Source organism: Saccopteryx bilineata, chromosome 3 (assembly GCF_036850765.1).
Source record: "Saccopteryx bilineata isolate mSacBil1 chromosome 3, mSacBil1_pri_phased_curated, whole genome shotgun sequence".
NCBI lineage: Eukaryota > Metazoa > Chordata > Mammalia > Chiroptera > Emballonuridae > Saccopteryx > Saccopteryx bilineata.
Window position 1 is genome coordinate 28,909,498 of NC_089492.1, and position 25,381 is coordinate 28,934,878.

At 41.2% G+C, this 25,381-nt stretch overlaps 1 protein-coding gene across 10 annotated transcripts in view; it reads right to left on the reverse strand.

The window, feature by feature from the left end:
* OXR1 (oxidation resistance 1) overlaps positions 1-25,381 on the reverse strand; it is a 535,173-nt gene that overhangs the window by 94,850 nt on the left and 414,942 nt on the right. The window contains exon 1 of one of the 10 annotated variants that reach the window (XM_066265826.1): positions 11,041-11,358. The exons of 7 other annotated variants lie outside the window; for them this stretch is intronic. In XM_066265826.1, the coding sequence (XP_066121923.1) occupies positions 11,041-11,239 (199 nt within the window). In that variant the 5' untranslated portion in view covers positions 11,240-11,358. Of the gene's footprint in view, positions 1-11,040; positions 11,359-25,381 lie in introns of those variants that run through there. 2 more of the 10 variants (XM_066265829.1, XM_066265832.1) reach the window with 2 other exon arrangements.

Genomic DNA, 25,381 nt, shown 5'->3' on the forward strand with positions numbered 1-25,381 from the left:
GAGCTCAAGCTGGGGACCTCAGGGTCTCGAACCTGGGTTCTCCGCATCCCAGTCTGATGCTCTATCCACTGTACTACCACCTGGTCAGGGAAAACTTAATGATTTTGATTTCTGTCATAATTTGTTATTTTTGTCATATCTTACAGATCTGATGCTAAGGGTAAGGTGTTAAAATCACAATTTTAAAAAATCTACCTAGGGAATTCAAATGTACAGCCATTGTTGAGACCTAGTGCTCTATAACAGTACTGGCCAATGATATGTTTTTGCAATGACAGAAATACTTTCTAGCTTGCATTGTCTAATTATGGTAGCCACTACCCTGTGGTTTTTGAGTTCTTGAAATGTGACTAGTGAAACTGAAAACTCAATTTTTTTCACTTAAATTAATTTAAATTAATCACATGTGCCTAGTTGCCTACTGACCGATCTGCATATTGCCCAATGCAGATACATAATCCAGAATCCAGATTCCTCAATTTAGTTCCTCACTAGTCACACTTTAAGTGCTCAATAGCCACATTTGCCTAGTGGTTACCATACTGACAATAAAAATAGAGAACATTTCTTTCATCACAGAAAGTTCTATTGAGCGGCACTGCTCTAGAAAATCTAAAATCTAGAGTCTTCACTAGATGATCTAAAGTCTATAGTTTATAAGCTAGCACCCCCAGTTAAGACACATCATCAGATATAACTGCATCTTTGGATTGCTCTGGCCCTGTACAAAACTGCTTTTACTAATCTGCATTTTGTTGTTACACCACTGGATTATATTAAAGAATGATGTAAAAAAGTTAGCTTTTTTGTAATTAGAATCGATATCTACTAAAAAGATGCTGAGGATACTTCTTTCTGTATTAGGGTTCTATGAGGATTTTTCTCTTTATTCTCATTATCATGAACAGTTGTGATTTCCTGCCTGCCTCAGCAACAGGTTTATCTTTATCTTAGGGACACTGTGATTTATATCTGATCACATTTTATTTTTTTCTATTATTGCTAAATACAAAGGCAAATTTCTGGTCTTTCTCTAATACATGAATCAGACCTTAAAACAGGGCCCTTTTTTGTACTAAGATTATTCATTCAACAAAATGTATCAAGTCATTTAATACAAGTTTGCTAGTGGCTGTGAGGGGAGCCATTATACACAGAAAAAAACTATTTTCAGCTACTTTACTTTTAAATAAATGTTTGATTTATTGAAGTACAAATATAAAAACCTAGTTTTCCCTTGCATTCTGTTTATAAATCTAGTAAATTTCAACACACTTTCTAAGGTGTCTTTGATAGAAAATCAACTCAAACAGAAAACACTCTTATCACTAAGAATCCTATTTATAAACATAGGTAATTAAATTCTCTCATATATACTAAATTGCATTTATAAATTTACTATATTCTATCTTAAACACTTTAATTTCCTCTAACAAGAAAATCTTTCTAAGAACTCTAGTAAATACATTACAATAAAGTTTCGAATATAATGAATGTTCAATTCTCTGCAACATTCAAATAGTTTCTAAATTTATACAGATACTTGTACCTTTTATGTTAAAATCACAAATCAAAAAATTACTTAAGTATTCATTTTAAATTAGATTCACAGGGCTCATTTCCATGCTCACTTATAGACCAATTTCTCCAAAATATAACAAATATTTTAAAAACCAACCTTATTACAAAAGTATTAGTACTAATAAGCATTTAATAAATTTCATCATCTCTATATTTACTTCTAACCTTACCCTGGATAAAAAAACTTACTAAGGAAAGGAGAGTGAAAGTATGGTCCTGACACCAACAGCATTGGCATTACTTGGAAAATTGTTTTAGAAATATAAATTACAGCCTCATCAGGCGGTAGCGCAGTAAATAGAGCAGGGGTCCCAAAACTACAGCCCGCGGGCCACATGCGGCCCCCTGATGCCATTTATCCTGCCCCCACCGCACTTCTGGAAGGGGCACCTCTTTCACTGGTGGTCAGTGAGTACTGTATGTGGCGGGGGCAAAGTGTGGCGTTGCTCACGTACAGTACTACTTCCGGTGACGTGGATGCATGCGTCATGGCTCCGGAAGTGCACCATATCACTTGTTACGGCTAGCAGTGACAAATATGGAACCGGACATTGACCATCTCATTAGCCAAAAGCAGGCCCATAGTTTCCATTGAAATACTGGTCAGTTTGTTGATTTAAATTTACTTGTTCTTTATTTTAAATATTGTATTTGTTCCTGTTTTGTTTCTTTACTTTAAAATAAGATATGTGCAGTGTGCATAGGGATTTGTTCATAGTTGTTTTTTATAGTCTGGCCCTCCAATGGTGTGAGTGAACTGGCCCCCTGTGTAAAAAGTTTGGGGACCCCTGAGATAGAAGGTCAGCCTGGGATGCTGAGGACTCAGGTTCGAAACCCCAAGGTTGCCAGCTTGAGTGTGGGGTCTCTAGCTTAAGTGTGGGATCATAGACATGACCCCATCATCGCTGGCTTGAGCCCAGAGGTCTCTGACTTGAGCAAGGGGTCAATGGCTCGGCTGGAGTACCCCAGTCAAGCCACATATGAGAAAGCAATCAATGAACAACTAACGTGCCACCACTATGATGCTTCTCATCTCTCTCCCTTCCAGTCTGTCCCTCTCTCTCTTGCAAAAAAAAAAAAAAAGAAAAGAAAAGGAAATATAAATTATGGGGTCTAACCCAGAATAAGTACTGAATCAGAAACTCGAGGTGAGGGGTCCAACGTTTTTGTTTTAACAAACCTTTCAGATGATTCTGAAGCACATTAAAACTTGAGAAGCATTGCTTTATTGTAACCTCAACTACTCACAGGCAGTTTTGTCCTAAAGCACAGGTAATAAATAGCCTTTCTGATAGTGGACACTGCCGAGTCAGCATCATTCAAGTCTCCTCTCCTGCAGCCACCATGTCTAAGTTAAGAGTCTCCCAAAGACCCAAATATCTTCAGAAGCTCTTTATAGGTCTGTACTTTGAAACAATGTTTTAGAGTCTGGACCCATTCTGGGTAATGGGGCATGCTCACAGACTGTGTGGTGATGAGAGATTGAAACATCAAGTGCTCCAGAGGCTTGGGTTTGTCACCAATGCCACTGCGGAGGAGGTGGATGCAGCCTGAGAGTACAAGGCCACACACAGTGGATGGAAGAGTTGTGGAACCAAACAGGCTATCTCAAAGACCTGGTGCACACTTAACTGTGAAAAAGATTTTGTCAGGGGTATTGAAGAAGATACTGAAGAACATCACCTAAGAGAATATTTGAATAGTATGGGAAACATTAAAGGATTGGAATCTTGACTGACCAGGATAGTGGCACAGAGAATTGCCTTTGTAACCTCTGATGGGCATTACTCTGTAGATAAGACAGTCGTTCAGAAATACCATACCGTGAACGGCCAGTGTGAAAGTAAGGAAAGCCCTATCCAAGAAGGAGATTCTAGTGCTTCATCCAGTCAAAGAGGTCGAAGTGCTAATGGAAACTCTGGAGGTGGCTGTGGAGGTAACTTGAGTGGTCGATGTGGCTTTGGAGATAGCCATGGTGGTGGTAAATATGGTGGTAGTGGGATGGCTGTAATGGATTTGGTATTAATGGAAGCAATTTTGGAGGTGGTGGAAGCTATAATGATTTTGGCAATTACAACATCAAACTTCAAGTTTTGGATCCATGAAAGGAAGAAACTTTGGAGGCAAAGCTCTGTCCCCTATGGTGGTGGACACTAATACTTTGCCAAACCACAAAACTAAAGTGGCCGTGGTGGTTCCAGCAGCAGCAATAACTACAGTGGTGGCAGAGGTTTTAGTTACTGCCAGGAATCAAAGCCTAGCAAGAGAGGCAAGCCAGAGAAGTAACAGGGAAGCTACAGGTTACAATACATTTGTGAACATAGCCAAGCACAATGACAACAGGGCTGAGATGCTACAAAGAAGATATGTTTTAGACCAGTGGGGTCCCCAAACCCCGGGCTGCGGACCTGTACAGGTCCGTGGGCCATTTGGTACTGGTCCGCAGAGAAAGAATAAATAACTTACATTATTTCCGTTTTATTTTTATTTAAGTCTGAATGATGTTTCATTTTTTAAAAATGACCAGATTCCCTCTGTTACATCCGTCTAACACTCACTCTTGATGCCTGTCTTGGTCAGGTGATACATTTATCTGTCCCACCCTAAAGGCCAGTCCGTGAAAATATTTTCTGACATTAAACCGGTCCGTGGCCCAAAAAAGGTTGGGGACCATTGTTTGGACAATACCCACATGAATGGGCAAAAACCTCGAGGATTGTATTTGAGACTAATTGTATAACAAGTTATTTTAGTTTCTGTTCTGTGGAAATTGCAAAGCATTCCAACAAAGGGTTTCATGTAGTGTTTTTTGTTTTGTTTTTTGCACCCATTTTGTTGATTGCTATATGTTAGTAGTGCAATCATGACACTGAATAAATGTGTCTTTTTATAAAATGTGCTGTGTATAGTCTACTCTGAAATCATCCTAGTAAATTACCCCAACAGTGTGAAGTCAGAATTCCTTCAGGGTCATACCAGGTTCTTTTTGAAACTTATTTACAACCTGCGTGGGCACAGGAGCCAGTCTTTAGAAACCACAGTGCAGTTAATTGACAGCTTCTGTGTTGTGACCTAGAGTTCACCATTAAAAGGGTCACCCAAGCAAAGTTTCTTTAGTTATGCATGATTGTTTAGCACAACTTATGCAATATATCTAAATTGAATTATGGTACCAGATAAAATTAAAGATAGGAATGAAGCTTGTATATCATCCATTATCATGTGTAATCAATAAACGATTTAATATCCTCTTTAAAAAAACAGAAAACACAAAATACTTCATAGCTATCTTGAGAGATGAGCCACAATTTAAAAACAGGCAGCTCAATCTCATGCTAAAGAAACAATATTATGAACTCAAACTTAATTGGAGTTACTATTGAAGCAAATTGAAGTTGTTTAAGATTTTCTTCTCCCCCTCCCACCACCTACTTTAAGAAATGAGACAAAGCCTGCAAACATCTAGAGTTATCATCTTCCAATACTGACCAACATTAAGCTGTTTTTTAAATACCGTCATTTGTCGTATACACGGATACAACTGAGAAAGGTGGTGTTAGGCAATTTTGTCATTGCTTGAACATTATAGACTGTACTTAAACAAACCTGGACGGTAGAGCCTACTACACACCTCGGCCCTATGTGGCACATATAGTCTATTGCTACTAGGTTACAAACCTGTGCAGCATGTTAAGATAATGAATACTGTAGGCAACTATAACACAATGCTAACTAAATATTTGTGTATCTAAACATATCTAAACAACAGGAGATTAAATCAAGCCTAAGAGAAAACCAATTAAGAGATGCCATCAACACAAGATATATGAAGCTGCTGCCAGAAATAGCATCGCACTGAGAAAGAGTACATTTGATGATAAATAGTATAGTAAATATATAAACAAGTAGCTTAGTTGTTTATTATCATCTTAAGTACTATATGTAATTGTACAGACTATACTTATGTACAACTGGCAGAACAGTAGGTTTATTTACACCACCATCACCACAAACATGTAATGTGTTGTGCTATGGTAAGATGGCGACATCAACTAGGCAATAGGAATTTTTCAGCTCTATTATTTTCTTATGGGACCACAATCATCCATATGGTCTCTCACTGACTAAAACACTGTTTTGCAGTGCATATCTGTAGTTACTACAATAATCGGTACCCCAAATCCTTTAGAGCCATTTGGTCTCCCCTAGGTTCAAGATAAACTTTCAGGTAACTCTTCTAGATAATATGCACCTGCAATTTCCAATCTAAACTACATCTGACTGTTGTAACACATTCATTGGATTTTGCATTTTCAGCTGTCATTTTAATATCTTTCTAACTAAAGAAATTTCAATGACAATCCATCTCATCCTTTTCCTAATGTGTTTGGACTTTTACATCATATATAATAGAATTCTGTATTCTTCTCGCATCTTTTTTCCTAACAGGGATAGCTCTTTAAAATAGGAAGATAACATCCAAATAGACTCTACATACCTTGTTTCTTGTCTGGCTCAGTTTCTTTATGAGGAAAATGGGATAATAACACTACCTATCTCACCGAGTTAGTAGGATTAAAAAAATTTGTTTTGCTAGTGCCTGCCTCATAGAAAATGTTGTTAGCAGCTACTATCCTTGTCATTTCCCACTGAAAGATACAGTATTACAAAAAGTAAATTAAAAGAAAATTTAAATAGAATTTAAATATAATTTTTAAATCAAATAATTCACTCCAAGAAGAAGCAATAATTGTACCATAAGACTTTTTTTTTGTAATTGTTATTAACTAGAGCAATAGTGTGATAAGCTCTTTAATGTGTCTAAGTCCCAATTATGTTTCTCTTGAGGGGACTATATACAATGTTGGAGTCAACCAACACTAGAAAGCTGGTAAGAGCAGGCCCTGGCCAGGTAGCTTAGTTGGTTAGAGTCCTGGTCAGCAAACTGCAGCTCGCAAGCCAAGCCACATGCGGCTCTTTGGTCCCTTGAGTGTGGCTCTTCTACAAAATACTATGTGCGGGTGCTACCTCGATGAGGAATGTACCTACCTACCTGAATAGTTTAAGTTTAAAACATTTGGCTCTCAAAAGAAATTTCAATCGTTGTACTGTTGATATTTGGCTCTGTTGAATAATGAGTTTGCCGACCACTGGGTTAGAGCAGTGTTCCCCAACCCCCGGGCCACTGACCGATACCAGTCCACAGAGAAAGAATAAATAACTTACATTATTTCCATTTTATTTATATTTAAATCTGAACAATGTTTTATTTTTAAAAAATGACCAGATTCCCTCTGTTACATCCGTCTAAGACCCACTCTTGACACTTGTCTTGGTCACATGATACATTTATCCGTCCCACCCTAAAGGCCGGTCCGTGAAAATATTTTCTGACATTAAACCGGTCCGTGGCCCAAAAAAGGCTGGGGACCACTGGGTTAGGGCATCGTCCTGATATGCCAAGATTGTGAGTTTGATCTCCAGTCAGGGCACATACAGGAATCACCAATGGATACATAAATGAGTAGAACAACAAATCAGTATTTATTTCTCTCTGATCAATAAGTTAAAAAAATTAAGCTAGTAAGTGCAAAAGCAGCTACCTTGGAGGGAGTAAAAAGTAATACTAACAGTCCAGTAAATGGTTTGTTTATAGAAAGAGTAAAATCAGAAACATTTGACCAAAGTTTTATCAAGTCCATTCTTATCATCTGTCAATGGTAAAACTATATATTTTATCAACATCATTACTAAACATGAATTGGTAAGAGATAAGAGACAAGATCAGTAACTACAAACAGGATACTGAAGTGCAGCCAATCTACAAGTGTGGTAATGAGTCTGTACAAGAAATACTGCTACAAAGCAAGGACATTTTAAAGAACTGAAGGAAGGGTGACCTACAACTGGAAACTTTGGCAACTGTTACAAAAATCTCAAACAAGGGCAGAAGAAATCCTTTAGATTGACACTCTGAAGGACACAAACTGCAAAGAAAAACCCTACAGCCTAAAGTTACCATGTATAGTAAGCAGCTGCAAAGAAAAGAACAGTTCTCATTTTAAAGAGAAGGCTGGCTAAAAGTTAATAATAACCATTGATTTTTACCTGTATATATATATATATCCATGTGCCTCTCAAAGGAGTCAATTTTAGGAAGCTGTACTTACTCCAATAGCAGAGGGTGATCAAATTATTATTTAGGCACTTATTTCTTAAGCTGCCTTCAGAACTTCAGAGACCTACAACATTTTAACCCCAAATGCTGTTTTCTAGCTTTATCGCCCATCATTTTCACTAGTTCTGTTTCAAATGAAAAAGCTCTGAAATCAAGAAACTTTGAGATTATCCAATTAAATTCATTTACAAACAAGAACAGACAGGCCAAAAGGATCAAGTAACTTTTACAAAGTCTTTCAGCAAGTAAATGCTAGGATGTACCTGTCCAACTGACTCATGGTCATAACTGTGACATCACAAGGGCTCTCTAATTTGTTTCAGAAGTTTGGGGACACCATGAATATTGTCAAATATATGGTGATAGAAGGGGACTAGAAGCACACAATGCAATATACAGATGATGTATTATGAAATTGTACACCTTATATGTTAGTAACAAATGCCACTCCAATAAATCTAATTAAAAAATAAAAATAAAGAATGTGTGATGAATTCATAAGCATCTTCAGTAGAAGAGGAATTAATATAGTACTTTGAAGCTGCAACTCTGAAGGACAGTTTTAGCTATAGTAGTGTGTTCAATAAATGTTTTTGAATAAATGAATCAGATGTATATGTTGGGCATATTTATTAAAATATTGATATGTTTTCCTCATTAAATTACACCACATATTTCTGAATTCTCCATTTATCTAAGGGCTGGTGGCATATCAGTTGTTTTTAATTAGACAACTGATGACAAATTTTTAAAAAATCTTTTATTCAAATACTTTAAAGTTCCAGCCTTCATCCCTGGTCCCACCTTTAACGAGGAAATTCTGCATCTAGTTAATGTTCTTCAAAATAGAAACAAAGTATCTCCCTTTTTCATAAACAGAAATTTTGTTTATGAAATTCCATAAACAAAAATTCTGATGGCAACATATTTTATGTAAAGAGGAAAATGATTAAAAGGGGTCATGTTGGCCTTGGCCAGTTAGCTCAGTGGTACAGAGTCAGCCTGGCATGTGGATGTTCCAGGTTCGATTCCAGTCAGGACACACAAGAGAAGCACCCATAGATTTCTCCACCCCACCCCCTCTGTTCTCCTGCAGCCATGGCTTGATTGGATGGAGTTGGCCCTAGGCTCGAGAATGGCTTCATGGCCTTCATTTAAGGCGTTAAGAAGAGCTCGGTTACTCAGCAACAGAGCGCATCCTCCCTCCCTAGTGGGCTTGCAGGGTGGATCCCGGTTGGGGCACATGCAGAAGTAAGCCTCCCCTCCACTTAATAAAATAAGGGGGGGGGTCATATTAAAATATTTTAATATTCAAGTTTTTTCAAAAGGTTAAGTCTCACACAGACACACACACATCAACAGATGTCCTCACTGTTTCACTGCTGTAAGATAAATGGCGGGATGCGGAGTTATATTCTTTGTGCTTTTCTCTATTTTCTAAACTCTAATGCTCATATAATCATGCATACTGTCAAAATACTTACTAAACCATGCAACAAAAATAAAACGATATAAATGCCACTTAACTTAGAGCAGCAATTTTCACCCGGTGTGCTTGCTGCAAGAATCTTTAAAGCATGAAATAAATACATGACTACTTAGTCAGGGGTACTGAACTCTTTCCCTCAAGACTGTCAAATAAAGATATGACAACTGCCAACTCAACAATAACTGTCCGGTGTTAATACATCAAAATTATACCTTTTTTGTTGTTGTTAGATCAGAAAAAAAAACAAAAAACCCCAAAACTATTTGTGGGCCGTACCATGGAATCTAAGCAGTATGTGTATACACCATGAGAGATGAAAAAAGTTGAAAATCAGTGACTTAGAGAAAGTCAACAATATTGGAAACGTCACCACATGCATTACGCTAATACTTCACCAAGTGCTTTTTAAAATGCCGTAATATAGGCCTGACCTGTGGTGGCGCAGTGGACAAAGCGTAGACCTGGAATGCTGAGGTCACTGGTTCAAAACCCTGGGCTTGCCTGGTCAAGGCACATATTGGAGTTGATGCTTCCTGCTCCTCCCCCTGTTCTCTATCTCTCCATCTCTCTCTCTCTCTCCCCCCTCTCTTTCTCTAATAAAAATGAATAAATAAAATCTAAAAAAGTAAATAAAAAGTTTAAAAAAAAAAACTAAGCTTTAAAGATTTACTTAGAGGCCCTGGCCGGTTGGCTCAGTGGTGGAGCGTCGGCCTGGCGTGCAGAGGTCCCGGGTTCGATTCCCGGCCGGGGCACACAGGAGAGGCGCCCATCTGCTTCTCCACCCCTCCCCCTCTCCTTCCTCTCTGTCTCTCTCTTCCCCTCCCACAGCCGAGGCTCCACTGGAGCAGAGATGGCCCGGGTGCTAGGGATGGCTCCTTGGCCTCTGCCCCAGGCACTAGAGTGGCTCTGGTCGAAACAGAGCAGCGCCCCGGAGGGGCAGATCATCGCCCCCTGGTGGGCAGAGCGTCGCCCCCTGGTGAGCGTGCGGGGTGGATCCCGGTCGGGCGCATGCGGGAGTCGGACTTGTCTCTCCCCGTTTCCAGCTTCAGAAAAATACAGAAAAAATAAAAATAAAAAATAAAAAAATAATAAAGAGATTTACTTAGAAACAAAAAATTAAAAAATAAAATAAAATGCCGTAAGATAACAATATCATACCATTATGACGGACTAAAAAAAGGGAAATGGTACAAAGACCCTATGTTTAAAGAAAATTAGCATAGCAGTCAGTATACATGGTAACTGAGAAAAGAGTTTCTAGGTTCTGCCATCTCAAGACAACACACAGCCTTTCGAAATACAAGGTTCCAGTTTAAGAGAATTAATTCTTCATGGAATTCAGAGCTGACGTGAACTCTTAACAGTTGGCAAATACCAACTGTTAAAACACAGACCCAAACCCAAAACAGGCGCAGCGGCCTTAGCAACCTGAGATGAAAAAGACCGGTGTCACAACTGGTCTGATATCCACCTCCCAGTGGGAAGGATCAAACCCTTGAAACACTTGGCGGGGTAAAGAAAGTGGACTCGAGGTGAAGCGAGCAGAAGAGCAGAACAGAAGAGCAGAGCAGACGAGCAGAGCAGGAAGAACGATGCGGGCGGCAGAAAGTTTCCAGTCCCCGGCGGGATGGTGCTCCGCGCCCCGCCCCACCGCGGCCACGCGCGACCCCTGCCCGCCCAGCGCTCGTCCGCCGCTGGCCGGGCCGCGCACCCACCCGGCGCCCAGACCGCCACCTGACCCCAGCCTCAGCCCGGGTCCGCCACGCGGGACGCGAAGGGAAGCTGGGCTCACCGGGTCCTTCCGGGTCGGCCAGCGCCGGGGGCCGGTGGGGCGGCGACCCGCCCCCGGGGTCCCCCGGGGCCGGCTCCCTCAGGTAGTCTTCGAAGCACACCTGCCGGGCTTCGCCGCCAACCGCGAAGCCCCAGAGGCGGTTGGCCGTGCCCCGTAGAAGGCGCCCGCTCTTCCCGGTGAACGTGGTCAGGTAGTCCATGCTGCCTCCGGGCAGGAGCCGAGGGGGCCGAGGGTTCCCGCGGACAGCAGCCGTTTGGAGCGCGCCCGGCCGCCAACCGGACACGGGGGCGGTGGCCCCGCAGCCTGGATGCCAGGCGCCAGGCGGGGAGGGGGAGAGGGCGTTCCTAGCGTGGTCCCGGGGCGAACTATCAGGAAACAACGCGCCGGGGGAGCAGAGGCCGAACAAAAGTTTTGAAAACTTTTTCCATGCATTCAAACGCCACAACAGGTAAAACTTAGGTTTGGAAGTACGTGTATTCTACCTAGAACACATGCACGGTTTGGAAACTGGAGACTTTGGAGGGAGTCGGAGTGGTCCTCATGCTCCCCCCCCGCCCGCTACAATGGAGCAGCCCGATCCTCCGTACCCGCCCCGCCCCGCCTGGCCTGACCCCACCGGACTTTCAGGACTGCTGGCGAAGTGGGTGGAGGCCGGGCCTTGGAGCCGCAGGGCTAAACTGAGAATGAAAATAGCCCAGGGGAGGTTCTGCTGGAGCTATGGAGACTTTGGGGACTTAGAAGAGCAGTGTCAAAAAGTTTCTCTGGTGTGTGTGTGTGTGGCGCACAATCCACATGAAACTTTTGCAGCCTGTAATTTGAGGGGCAGGGTGGAGAGGAGAAAAATGGGAAGGTTAGTTTTAAGGTAAAACTGCAGTCCTAGTTAAATTAAAACCATAAAATGCTTCTTAGGAAGCCTTATGCGACCATCTTCGTCGAGCAAAGCCTTGAGAGCCACGTTTCAGGTTCCTTGTGGTATTGAGAACTGTTGCTGGAGTTTGAAATTCCGGAAATCTGGTTCTGTAACGCAAGGTAACTCAAGACTTCAGTGTTCAACCTGATCCTCCTTTAGGAAGAAACTGCGATGACTTTCGACAGACATTTACTACCCGATTTTGTTTCACGTGAGATCTAGCTATTCCCTTCCGTTCACGTCTGTTTATAGCTCTTTGAGGTTTTCCTAAGCTTTCTGCCGAACCATTAAAAAGACTTCCCCTTACCCCTTTTTGTCTTGAGCTTTTCCCTACCATAACTGTTTTCAGCTTAAATTCTTACAAAGTTTGACAAACTTCGCCATTCTAATTAAAGTCAGCATCGCCTTTATGCCTACTTGCTTGAGCTGTACTCCAGAATGTAATTCATGAAGTTTGTGAGAAAGGACTCAGGAATAAGCATATCTATGTGTTGAGAGACGCTGTTTGGGACAGCACTGCCCCTGACTTCCCTCTGTACATCCTTTGAACCCATTTGGTATAATGATAAGTGGCTCCTGGTTTTTCTGAGGTTTCCATTTGATACGGAAGCATTACCATGTTCAGCACTGCTTCTAAGATCTCAGGGAGGCTCAATAGGCTTTTTTTTTTTTTTTTTTTACAGAGTGTAAAGCCAGTGGCCAAGGCCACCATCACAGCAGCCTGACCCATACAGGTTCACATTGGATTTGGACAGATGGTAATGAAACAATGGAGCCAAAAGCTGGTGGGCCATCATCTTTAATCCTAGCTTGCACCCGGCGGGCAAGTAAAAACACACACTGGGCTCCAAAACCCACTCATTCAGTGCTCACAAAGCTACTGACTTTATCCGAGTTTCCTAGAATCAAAGGTTTCTAGCTTACCAGCCTTATTCACCTCTGTTCCCCATCTCCTTCTCTCTGCACAAACTGGCTTCTCTTGCAGCACTCTGCCATCATGGCTGCCTCTCCTCTCCTCCACATGCCCTTACTCTGCTCTCTGCTCTCTAATGCTAATCTCAGGAACCAAGAGAGAGCAAGCTCCTGGTCTGCCCCACTTTATAGTGCAGAAATCAAAACCTTTAATCCAATATACAAAATAGGGAAGTCTCTAACACAGTGGTCCCCAACCCCCGGGCCACGGACCGGTACCGTTCCGTGGGCCATTTGGTACTGGTCCGCAGAGAAATAAATAACTTACATTACTTCTGTTTTATTTATATTTAAGTCTGAACTATGTTTTATTTTTAAAAAATGACCGGATTCCCTCTGTTACATCCATCTAAGACTCACTCTTGATGCTTGTCTTGTTCACGTAATACATTTATCTGTCCCACCCTAAAGGCCAGTCCATGAAAATATTTTCTGACATTAAACTGGTCCGTGGCCCAAAAAAGGTTGGGGACCACTGCTCTAATACAAAGTCACTTATCTGAGGCATGATGGGATTGCACCATCCCACATCAAAAAGGGTGGGAAAGGCTTAGTCCTAAAACCAAGCCCCAGGTTCCAAGGCCTGCCCACAGCCTGCCCCCAAAACACATTAATATAATTACGCCCATTCCAAGCATAAGGGCAACTAGTATCATCACCTGGGAGACGGGCTTCCATCTGGGCAGTGCCATCTTTAACAAAGTAAGCATAATATATTTTATCTGCCCAACACAGAGAGAGTCAGAGAGAGGGACAGAGGCAGGAACGAAGAGAGATGAGAAGCATCAATCATCAGTTTTTCATTGCGACACTTTAGTTGTTCATTGATTGCTTTCTCATGTGTGCATTGACCATGGGCCTTCAGCAGACGGAGTGACCCCTTGCTCAAGCCAGCAACCTTGAGTCCAAGCTGGTGAGCTTTGCTCAAACCAGATGAGCCTGCGCTCAAACTGGCGACCTTGGGGTCTCGAACCTGGGTGTTCTGCATCCCAGTTTGACACTCTATCCACTGCGCCACTGCCCAGTCAGGCTCAATAGGCTTTCAATACCAAATTTCAATGACTTAAAGCCTGATTAACTAATTAACATTTTTCTCTAACATGTTTTACATCTTGAAATTTGTCATTTAGTTTGTGATAATAATATTCAAAAGTGTTTGAGTATTTTATACTTGATTAAATTGACACATTTATGTATTTTCAACCTTAGCAGGAACCTGTTCAAATACAGTTTTTTAGACAGTTAATCTTTTTCTTTTTTCCACTTCTACTTCATGGAAATCTAGAGCTGCTGGAGAAAAAAATGTATAACCTTGATTATTCGGTGCCTTACTACTCTTTTTTTTTTTTTTTTTCATTTTTTTCCGAAGCTGGAAACGGGGAGGCGGTCAGACAGACTCCCACATGCGCCCGACTGGGATCCACCCGGCATGCCCACCAGGGGGCAATGCTTTGCCCCTCTGGGGCGTCGCTCTGCTGCATCCAGAGCCACTCTAGGTCCTGAGGCAGAGGCCATAGAGCCATCCCAGCGCCTGAGGCAGAGGCCACAGAGCCATCCCCAGCGCCTGGGCCATCTTTGCTCCAATGGAGCCTCGCTGCGGGAGGGGAAGAGAGAGACAGAGAGGAAGGAGGGGGGAGGGGTGGAGAAGCAGATGGGCACCTCTCCTGTGTGCCCTGGCCGGGAATCGAACCCGGGACTCCTGCATGCCAGGCCGACGCTCTACCGCTAAGCCAACCAGCCGGGGCCTCGGTGCTTTACTACTCTTGATTTAAACTCAGCTAATTTGTTAATGGCTTAAAAATCCTTTTACTCAGGTAATTGTTTTCTTTTTTGTTCTTCACATTTGTTGTCTGAACCAACACCATTTTCTCAAATTGCCAAATTTATCACTCAAGCATGTAACTTCACCTACTTTATGACTCAGAAAATCACTGGCCATCACCTATGAACACTCTCATTCTTCTTCCCTTTTCCTCTTCAATCTACAACTTCATCTCCATATTTTGTCTGGAAAGGAAGGAAGTCCTTACTCCTGTAAATGCTTCTCCAAATTAACTCTTGATTTTAGTCTGATGTCTGTTGTCTATAATTTGCCAGACTTATTCTTCTATGTTGTATTATTATTCTCTCTACTCTTGTTCCTTCCTCCATATCCTATCTATCCACATCAACCCCTGCCATCCTTAAAAATATATATATATAATGTGTGCTTCCACCAGCAGCAGCCCTTTGCCTCATTTAAAAATACTTTTATTAACTTGATTTAAAAACCATATAATTCACCTGTTAAAATTATATAATTCAATGGCTATTAGTATGTTTACACAGTTCTTCAACCATCACCAAAATCTAATTTTTGAATATATCTATCACCCCAAAAAGAAACCTCTAACCTATTTTCAGTCACTACCCATTCCTATCCTCAGTTGTAAGCAACCACTAATCTATTTTCTGTGTCTATGCATTTGCCTTTATTATTAATTAATCTATTTTTTAGAGAAAGAGATGGAGGGACAGACAAGAAAGAAGAGAAATGAAAAGCATCAACTCATAGTTGCAGCACCTTAGTTATTCATTGATTGCTTTCTCACATGTCTTGATGGGGGGGGGGCTCCAGTCAAGCCAGTGACCCCCTTGCTGAAGCCAGCAACCTTTGGGCTCAAGCCAGCAACTAGGGGGTCAGGTCTATGATCCCACACTCAAGCTGGTGACCCCGCGCTCAAGTTGGTGAGCCCTTGCTCAAGCCGGATGACCTGTTACTCAAGCCAGTGACCTTGGGGTTTCGAACCTGGGTCCTCTGCATCCCAGACCGACACTCTATCCACTGTACCACTGTCTGGTCAGGCTGGATTTGCCTCTAATAGACATTTCATATAAATGGAATCATACAATATCTATCTTTAGTGTCTGGCTTCTTTCACTTAGCCTAATGTTTCTGAAGCTTATTGATGTTGTAGAATTGTTGGTCAAATAAGTTTGTAAATATGATGTATATGCTTGCTCGCTTATAGTTTGCATTGGGTGTGGGGGACAGGCTGTAAGCAGGCAGGGTCATTATAGCCTAAGCCAGGGGTCCCCAAACTAAGGCCCGCGGGCCACATGCGGCCCCCTAAGGCCATTTATCCAGCCCCTGCGGCACTTCCGGAAGGGGCACCTCTTTCACTGGTGGTCAGTGACAGGAGCATAGTTCCCATTGAAATACTGGTCAGCTTGTTGATTTAAATTTACTTGTTCTTTATTTTAAATATTGTATTTGTTCCCATTTTGTTTTCTTACTTTAAAATAAGATATGTGCAGTGTGCATAAGGATTTGTTCATAGTTTTTTTATAGTCTGGCCCTCCAATGGTCTGAGGGACAGTGAACTGGCCCCCTGTGTAAAAAGTTTGGGGACCCCTGGCCTAAGCCTTAGTTTTAAGACTAAGCTTTTCCCCACACCCTTGACTGTTGCACGATGTGGGTGGTGCACTCTCATGAGGAATCCCATTCTGCCTCAGATAAGTGACTTTGTATCAGAGACTTCCTTGTTTGGATATTGGATTAAAGGTTTTGATATCTAGACTATAAAATGGGGCAGAGGAGCCTATGCTGGGGGAAAGCAGAGAAAGGCCATGTGGTGAAGAGGAGAAGTAGCCAAGATGATGGAGTGCTGAAGAAGAAGCCAGTTTGTGCAGAAAGAAGGAGATGGGGAACAGAGGTGAATAACCTCGTGAGCTAGAAACCCTTGATTCTAGGAAACTTGGATAAGTCAGTGTCTTTGGGAGCCCTGAATGGAAAGGGAAGTGTTTTCCCACTGTGTATTTCTTGCCCTCCAGGTGCAAGCTAAAATTAAAAGTAATGGCCCACCAGTTATTGGCTTCGTTGTTTCATTATCGTCTGTCCAAATCAAATGCAACCTGCACGGGCCAGGCGGCTGTGATGGTAGCCGCGGCTACTGGCTTTACAAGCATGTATTAGTACTTCATTCCTTTTTATTGCTAAATAATATTCCATTGTTTGGATAATATCACATTTTACTCATTTATAAGTTGATGCGCATTTGGATTGTTCCCACTTTTTGGCTAATATAAATAATGTCACTAAGAACATCTATGTACAGCATTTTTTTGTAGATACGTGTTTCATCTCCCCTTAGAATATACCTAGAAGAAGAATTGTTGGTGGTTCCTTTTTTTTTTAAATGACATAGTGTAAGCTAAAGAATACAATGTGATGATTTAATACTGGTATATATTACAAAATGATTATCACAATTCAGTTAACACCTGTAACTAATATAATTACCATTTTTGTGTGTATAAACATTTACTGTTCACTCTCTTCGCCTCTCTTATACCTTTCAAGTATATAATACATTATTTTTAACTATAGTCACCATGTTATAATTAAATCCACAGAATTTATTCATCTTAAAATTAAAAGTCTATACCATTTGCGCAACATCTCACCATTTCTCAAAACTCCAGCCCCTGGCAACCACTATTCTACTCTATATTTCTATGTGTTCAACTTTTTTTAGATTCCACACATAAGTGAGATCATACAGTATTTGCCTTTCTTTGTCTGACTTACTTCACTTAGTAAAGGGGTCGGGAACCTATGGCTCACGAGCCAGATGTGGCTCTTTTGATGGCTGCATCTGGCTTGCAGACAAATCTTTAATAAAAAATAATAATAACATTAAAAATATAAAACATTCTTGCCTGACCTGTGGTGGCGCAGTGGATAAAGCGTCGACCTGGAAATGCTGAGGTCGCCGGTTCGAAACCTGGGCTTGCCTGGTCAAGGCACATATGGGAGTTGATGCTTCCAGCTCCTCCCCCCTTCTCTCTCTCTGTCTCTCCTCTCTCTCTCTCTCTCTCTCTCTCTCTCTCTCTGTCTCTCCCTCTCCTCTCTAAAAAATGAATAAAAAATTTAAAATATATATATAAAACATTCTCATGTATTACAATCCATTTATTTCCTACTGCTCATGTTCATGGTTGCGGGTGGCTGGAGCCAATCACAGCTGTCCTCCGGGACAACACCAAATTTTTATTGGATAATGCTTAACATATACGGGTCGTTGTGAGGTCAGGAAGTAAACTTCCCTCCTTTTAATCAAGTAGTCAGCTAGCTAATTGCAGAAACCCTTTTGACGAAGAAGATGGCTAAAAGAAAAAAGAGGAGTATTGTACTTTTCAGCAGGAATGGACAGAGGAATTCGCCTTTGTGGAGAGAGCAGGTTCTGCAGTGTGTCTAATATGCAATGATAAAATTGCATTGATGAAACGGTCAAATATAAAGCGACACTTCGACACATGCCATACTACATTTGCATCAAAATATCCAGTGGGGGACAGCAGGAAGAAAGCATGTCAAGAGCTACTGTGCAGAATGCAAGCTAGTCAGCAACAACTCTGTGTTTGGACCCAACAAGGTGACTGGAATTCGGCTAGCTTTGCTGGTGCTTTAGCAATTGTGAGAAACAGAAAGCCATTCACAGATGGAGAGTATGTCAAAACATGCTTGATGTTGCCAATGAACTTTTTGACGACTTTTTGGAATAAGAAAAGATATTTAAATGAATAAAAGACATGCCTCTGTCAGCAAGAACTGTTCACGGTCGTACCATCATGATGGCAAATCAAATGGAGGCAACACAAATGAAGGACATAAATGCAGCACCATTCTTTTCTCTCGCTTTGGATGAGTCAACAGACGTAAGCCATTTATCTCAGTTCAGCGTGATTGTAAGGTATGCTGTAGGTGACACACTATGTGAGGAAAGTCTTGCTGTTTTGCCTATGAAAGAGACAACAAGAGGGGAGGATTTATTCAAGTCTTTCACTGAGTTTGCTAAAGAAGAAAAATCTACCGATGGGTAAACTTATTTCGGTGAGTACTGATGGTGCTCCATGCATGGTGGGGAAAAACAGAGGATTCATAGCGCTTCCTCGTGAACATGAAAAGAGACCCATCCTAAGTTTTCACTGCATCCTACATTAGGAGGCGCTTTGTGCTCAGACGTGTGGCGCACAGCTTGGAGAGGTGATGTCGCTATTCATTCTGGTATGGTATACTTTATTGTTGCCCGAACTTTAAATGATCGCCACTTTAAAACACTGCTGGATGAAGTTGGGAATAATTATGCTGGTCTGCTTCTGCACAGCAGTGTGCATTGGTTGTCAAGAGGGAAGGTGCTCAGCTGTTTCATGGCTTGTCTGAGCGAAATCCGGACTTTTCTTAAAATGAAAAACATTGAGCATCCTGAGTTAGCTAACACTGAATGGCTCCTGAAGTTCTACTATCTCGTGGACATGACTGAACATCTGAACCAGCTCAATGTGAAAATGCAAGGCATTGGAAATACAGTCTTATCCCTTCAACAAGCAGTGTTTGCATTTGAAAACAAGCTGGGACTCTTCATTGCTGACATTGAAACAGGTCGTTTACTACACTTTAAAAAACTGGGAGAGTTTAAAGATGCATGCACAGCAAGTGACCCTGCTCAACATCCTGATCTCCAGCAGCTAGCGGAGATCTAATCTCCTGCAGTCATTCAAAGCGCGCTTTGGAGAATTTTGTGAGCGCACTCGTCTTTTTAAGTCATCACCCATCCACACGAGTGTGCAGTGGACAGAGCCAACCTGAGTTACATCCCTGTGTCACCATCAGAAATTTTGAGCTACAAGCTGCTGACCTGAAGGCCTCAAACACGTGGATGAATAAATTCAAGTAACTGAATGAAGATTTGGAAAGACTTGCACGACAGCAAGCAGAGTTGGCGAGCAAACACAAGTGGGGAGAGATGAAAAAACTTCAACCCACAGACCACTGATTGTCAAAACTTAGAACGTGCTTCCCGTCACGTACCACACACTGCAGCATGTGAGTATTGCTGTACTAACAACGTTTGGCTCTACATATGCATGTGAGCAGTCTTTCTCATATCTAAAGAATGTTAAGACCAACCTATGATCACGTTTAACGGGTGGAAGTCTCAACGCCTGCATGAAGCTTAACCTCACCACGTATCAACCTGACTACAAAGCCATCAGCAAAACCATGCAGCACCAGAAGTGCATTAATGGTAAGAAGTACTTTATTCATCATTGGTTAGCAACAGCATAACAACGTTATTAAAAGGAATTCAGAGACTTATTGTACTTTAAAAGTGTTGGTCTTACATAAAATACACACATTTACTTGTATTTAGTGTTAAACATATTGTATGGCTCTCACGGAATTACATTTTAAAATATATGGCGTTCATGGCTCTCTCAGCCAAAAAGGTTCCTGACCCCTGACTTAGCATAATGCCCTCACAGTCTTTTCATGCAGTCTTTAGGATTTTCTCTATATAAGACCATATATCATCTGCCAATAAAGACAATGTTACTTCTTCCAATTTGGATGCATTTTATTTCTGTCTTGCTTAAATGCTCTGGCTAACACTTCTAGTACTATGTTGAATAGGAGTGGTGACAGTGGCAGGCGGCCTCGTCATCTTCCTGATCTTAGAGGAAAAGCTTTTCCACCTTTCACCATTCACTGTGATATTTACATGGGCTTGCCATATATATGCCATATGTATGAAAGTGACATAACTTTATTTGTTGAGGTACATTCTTTTTATACCCAATATATTGAAAGTTGTAGTCATGATCCACTCATTGTTGAAAGGGGGGTATTAAATTTCCCTGTTATACTGTATCTATTTCTCCTTTTAGATTTAATATTTTATTAACAATAAAACATTAATACTATTATAATTTATATAATATTAGGATATTTAAGTGCTCCAATGTTGGGTGCACCTATATTTATGATTTTTATATTTTTTTGATGAATTAACACTTTTATCATTTTATAATGACTTTTTTTGTCTCGTTACAGTTTTTGACTTAAAGTCTATTTTTTCCGCTATTAGTATAGCTATGCTTGCTCTCTGTCCTTTCATTTTTAGCCCATGTATATCCATAAAGCTGAAGTGAGTCACATGTGTGCAACATATAGTTGGGTCCTATTTTTTATTCCATTCACTCTATGACTTTTAATTTGAGAATTTAACCCATTTACATTTGAATAGGTAAAGATTTGATAAAGACTTACTGATGCCACCTTACTCTTTTGGGGGGGGGGTTTATGTAGTTCTTTGATTCCTTCCTTTTTCTTTTTCTTTTTATTTTAATGTTTTTGTATTTTTCTGAAGTTGGAAATGGGGAGGCAGTCAGACAGACTCCCGCATGCGCCCGACCGGGATCCACCCAGCACGCCCACCCGGGGGCAATGCTCTGCCCATCTGGGGCATTGCTTTGTTGCAACCAGAGCCATTCTTGTGCCTGAGGCAGAGGCCACAGAGCCATCCTCAGCACCCGGGCCAACTTTGCTCCAATGGAGCCTTGGCTGCGGGAGGGGAAAAGAGAGACAGAGAGGAAGGAGAGGGGAGGGGTGGAGAAGCAGATGGGCGCTTCTCCTGTGTGCCCTGGCCGGAAATCAAACCTGGGACTTCTGCATGCCAGGGCAATGCTCTACCACTGAGCCAACCAGCCAGGGCCCTTTTTCTTTTTAATTAATGATTTTCTACAGTGGAATGCTTTGCTTACCTTCTTTTTATCCTTTGGGTATCTTTTATAGGTGTTTGCTATATTGTGGTGGTGTGTTACCAAATAAAACATTCTATAACAGTCTTTTCTTAGGCTGATAAGTTATTTTCAATAGCATAAAAGACTCTACTCTTCTACTTCTGCCCATTTTATGTTTTTGATATCAGCTAACCTCTTTTTATATTGATTATCCATTAAAAAATTATGTAACCATAGTTATTTTTAAACTTTTACCCTTTTACCTTTTTAATAGAGTTAAGCAATTAACACACCACCATATTAAAGTTTTAGAATATTCTGAATTTGACTATCCACTTACCTTTACCAGTGTGATTTATATTTTTGTATGTTTCTGTGTTACTAATTTGGCGTGCTTTTATTTCAGCCTGAAGAATTCCTTTTAGCATTTTTTTTTGTAAGGCAGATCTAGTGGTGATGAAATCCCTCAGCTTTTGTTTGGGAAAATCTTTACCTCTTTTTCCTTTCTCAAAGAAAGTTGTCTCATGTGATATCTACTGGCAACTATTTAACGGGATAGAAATGTCAGCACTCAAATGTCTGATGTGATAAGCAGAATCACTGATAGAATCAATAAAGTCTTAGTGTTTCTTTTTCCACTAAAAGTGTTATGCTAGCATTTAAACTTCTTATCTTGTGGAACTGTCGCCTGTGCCAAAATTACCACAGAGAGGAAGAGTATATAGGTTATTTGGACACAACCATGATCAAAACACTGAAGCATATAAAAATTTAATATGGCCTTTCAATAGAATGGGAAAGAGCTTAATACTGATTAAAAACAAATTTCCCTTTAGTAGATGCCAACCTTGTGTATAATCATTACAAACCTTACTAAAACCAAGTAACTTTTTCTCAATTTGAACCTGTCTTAAAAATGTTAACTACCACACTTCTCAGAAATAACATATACAGGTAATCAAGCAAGGATCCCGGAGTGCCATCACTAAGAATTATCATAGAAATTTAGTTCACAAGAGCTAACATCAACTTGCCAAAAAATTTTTTCAGGACTATTTTTATATCCTATCAAAGATTATAATTACAGTTATATAATTACAGCCCCCAATACTCTATACCTGGGATGTGTCAGCTTCTGATTTTGGGTCAGCTTTATTTATCTCATTGAAGAAGAGCCAAAAGGTTTTGCAATTTATGTCCAAAGTTCAGAAAACTTAACAGGGCTTTAAAAATCTTTAGGATTGCCTGACCAGGTGGTGGCACAGTGAATAGAGTGTCGGAATGGGATGCGAAAGGACCCAGGTTCGAGACCCCGATGTTGCCAGCTTGAGCGCGGGTTCATCTGGCTTGAGCCAAAAAAAAGCTCACCAACTTGGACCCAAGGTTGCTGGCTCCAGCAAGGGGTTACTTGGTCAGCTGAAGGCCCGTGGTCAAGGCACATATGAGAAAGCAATCAATGAACAACTAAGGAGTCCCAACGAAAAACTGATGATTGATGCTTCTCATTTCTCTCTGTTCCTGTCTGTCTGTCCCTATCTATCCCTCTCTCTGACTCTCTCTCTGTCCCTGTAAAAAAATAAATAAATAAAAATTAAAAAAAAAATCTTTAGGATTGCCTGACCAGGTGGTGGCAGAGTGGATAGAGTGTTGACCTGGAATGCTGAGGACCCAGGTTCCAAACCCCGAGGTCGCCAGCTTGAGCTCTCCAGCTTGAACATAGGGTTAAAGGCTTGACCATGGGATCATAGACATGACCCTATGTCACTGGGTCAATGAACAACCAAGGTGCTGCAACTGCAAGTTTATGCTTCTCATCTCTCACCCTTCCTGTCTATCTCTGTCTCTTGTACTCACTAAATAAACATAAATAAATATACGCTCATAAACCCCAAAGAAGAGTGTTATGAAGACAAACATTTACATTCCCTTTCTACTACAGATTTCTGTCTACTGCAAGTATCTTTCCCTTTCTACTGCCTGTACTCTGGGACTGTGGGAGAGTGTGTGTTTCTACAGATGGGACAGGAAGCAGTCTACCCTCTGTCTATCTTTCCAGACTCTTCCTCTCCAACATGGTCCCGCTTTTCTCTTAATTTTATATTAGGTCCTTACATGTTGCTACTTCTTATTTGTGTTATTAAATAGAGTTTTGATATATCATATTGTTAATCTACAAAAGCTGATAAGTAAAACATTTGGATGTGTTGTATAATAAACGCTTTATTTTAACATCAGTTTTAGGATTAATATTAAATATCTTAAAGTTATATAATATTAGTTACATTTTGGAGAGGTTTTAAATTAGAATGTACTAGAAATAATTTTCCTATTTTTGCTCTGTTTTTTTTTTTAAAAAATTATATTAGAAAAATGTAAATGCAAAAAAGGAAAGAAAGAACAAAATAGTTTAGGAAAAACCTGGACCTGTTGCTAATTATTACTTTCATGCTAAAATGCCAGTTTCTAGCTTCAATCTGGAGCTGGTAATTAGGTGTTTTTGTTCGTCTGCCTTTTTTTTTTCTGTTGGAAAACTGAATCCTGGGATCTCTCAATACAAGACAAAATGGGCCCTGGCCAGTTGGCTCAGTGGTAGAGTGTCGACCTGGTGTGTGGATGTCCCAGGTTCGATTCCTGGTCAGAGCATACAGGAGAAGGAACCATCTGTTTCTGTACCCTTCCCCCTCCCCCTTCTCTCTCTGTCTCTCTTCATCTCTCTTCATCTCTCTTCATCTCTCAGCACATCAACCCCAGGTGCTGAGGACAGCTCAGTGGAGCCTCTGCCTCAGGTGCTAAAACTAGCTCATGGGCCCAAGATGGGCAGAGCAGAGGCCCCAAGTGGGGTCACCGGGTGGATCCTGGTTGGGGCGTATGTATGAGTCAGTCTATCCCCCCTCCTCTCAAAAAAAAAAACCCAAAATGAATCACAGCAATAAAAGAGAGCCTGCGTATAAGGCCACCCATCTCAGAGAAAGTGCTGGGCAGCAATGCCAAGTCCCTAGCCATATTCCGCTTCTTTCAGCTATGGTATATGAGCAGCAAACTGATACATGTTGAGCATAATATTTGAAAGGAAAATAACCTATTGCTCTTCCCAAAGTATATAGGGGTTCCCTGACTCCCCACCTCCCATCCCAATCATCAGGTGGGAGAGATGTTAATAATGTCAGGTGAGCCTGACTGGTGGTGGCGCACTGGATCAAGCATCAACCTGGAACACTGAGGTCGCTGGTTCAAAACCCTGAGCTTGCCTGGTCAAGGCACATATGAGAGTTGATGCTTCCTGCTCCTCCCCCTCTTCTCTCTCTCTCTCTCTCATCTCTAAAATAAATAAATAAATAAAAATAAGTAAAAAAAAAAAAGTCAGGTGAATCAGCCAGAATCCAGGCAGATGTATGAAGGAGAAACACAACCTGGATTATCAGTCTAAATAATCCAGTACTGACCAGATAGGTTTATTTTTCAAAAGAATCATGCACAGGTCATTTTCTCCCAGTGTGGTTCTACTCTTTTAACTACCGGTCTTTCTAGAAGGCAGAAGACACAGCCATATAACGAGTTCTGTGCTGCCATAACAGGCATGAAGAAAAGTTTGACCACTTCTAAGCAAGCTCTCCAGAGTCGCAGGCCACACCCACCTGCCCCGTGTTCCACTCGCTTCCGGAGACTCATGGGTGCTGAGCTGGCTCTACAACCCACACTGCTGCAGTAATATGCAAAACATTTACTGAAGTAAGTAAACAAGGACTGGTCTGGTTGGCAGCCACTTTATGCCTACCCTACTGTTCTTCTGGGGAGTCAAGGAAGGAAGGAAGTGGTGGGGAGGGGATGAGGAGAAGATTCTGAAACTATAACGTTGTTAGGCTTTCAGACTGAGCTCATCTTGCTAACATACTA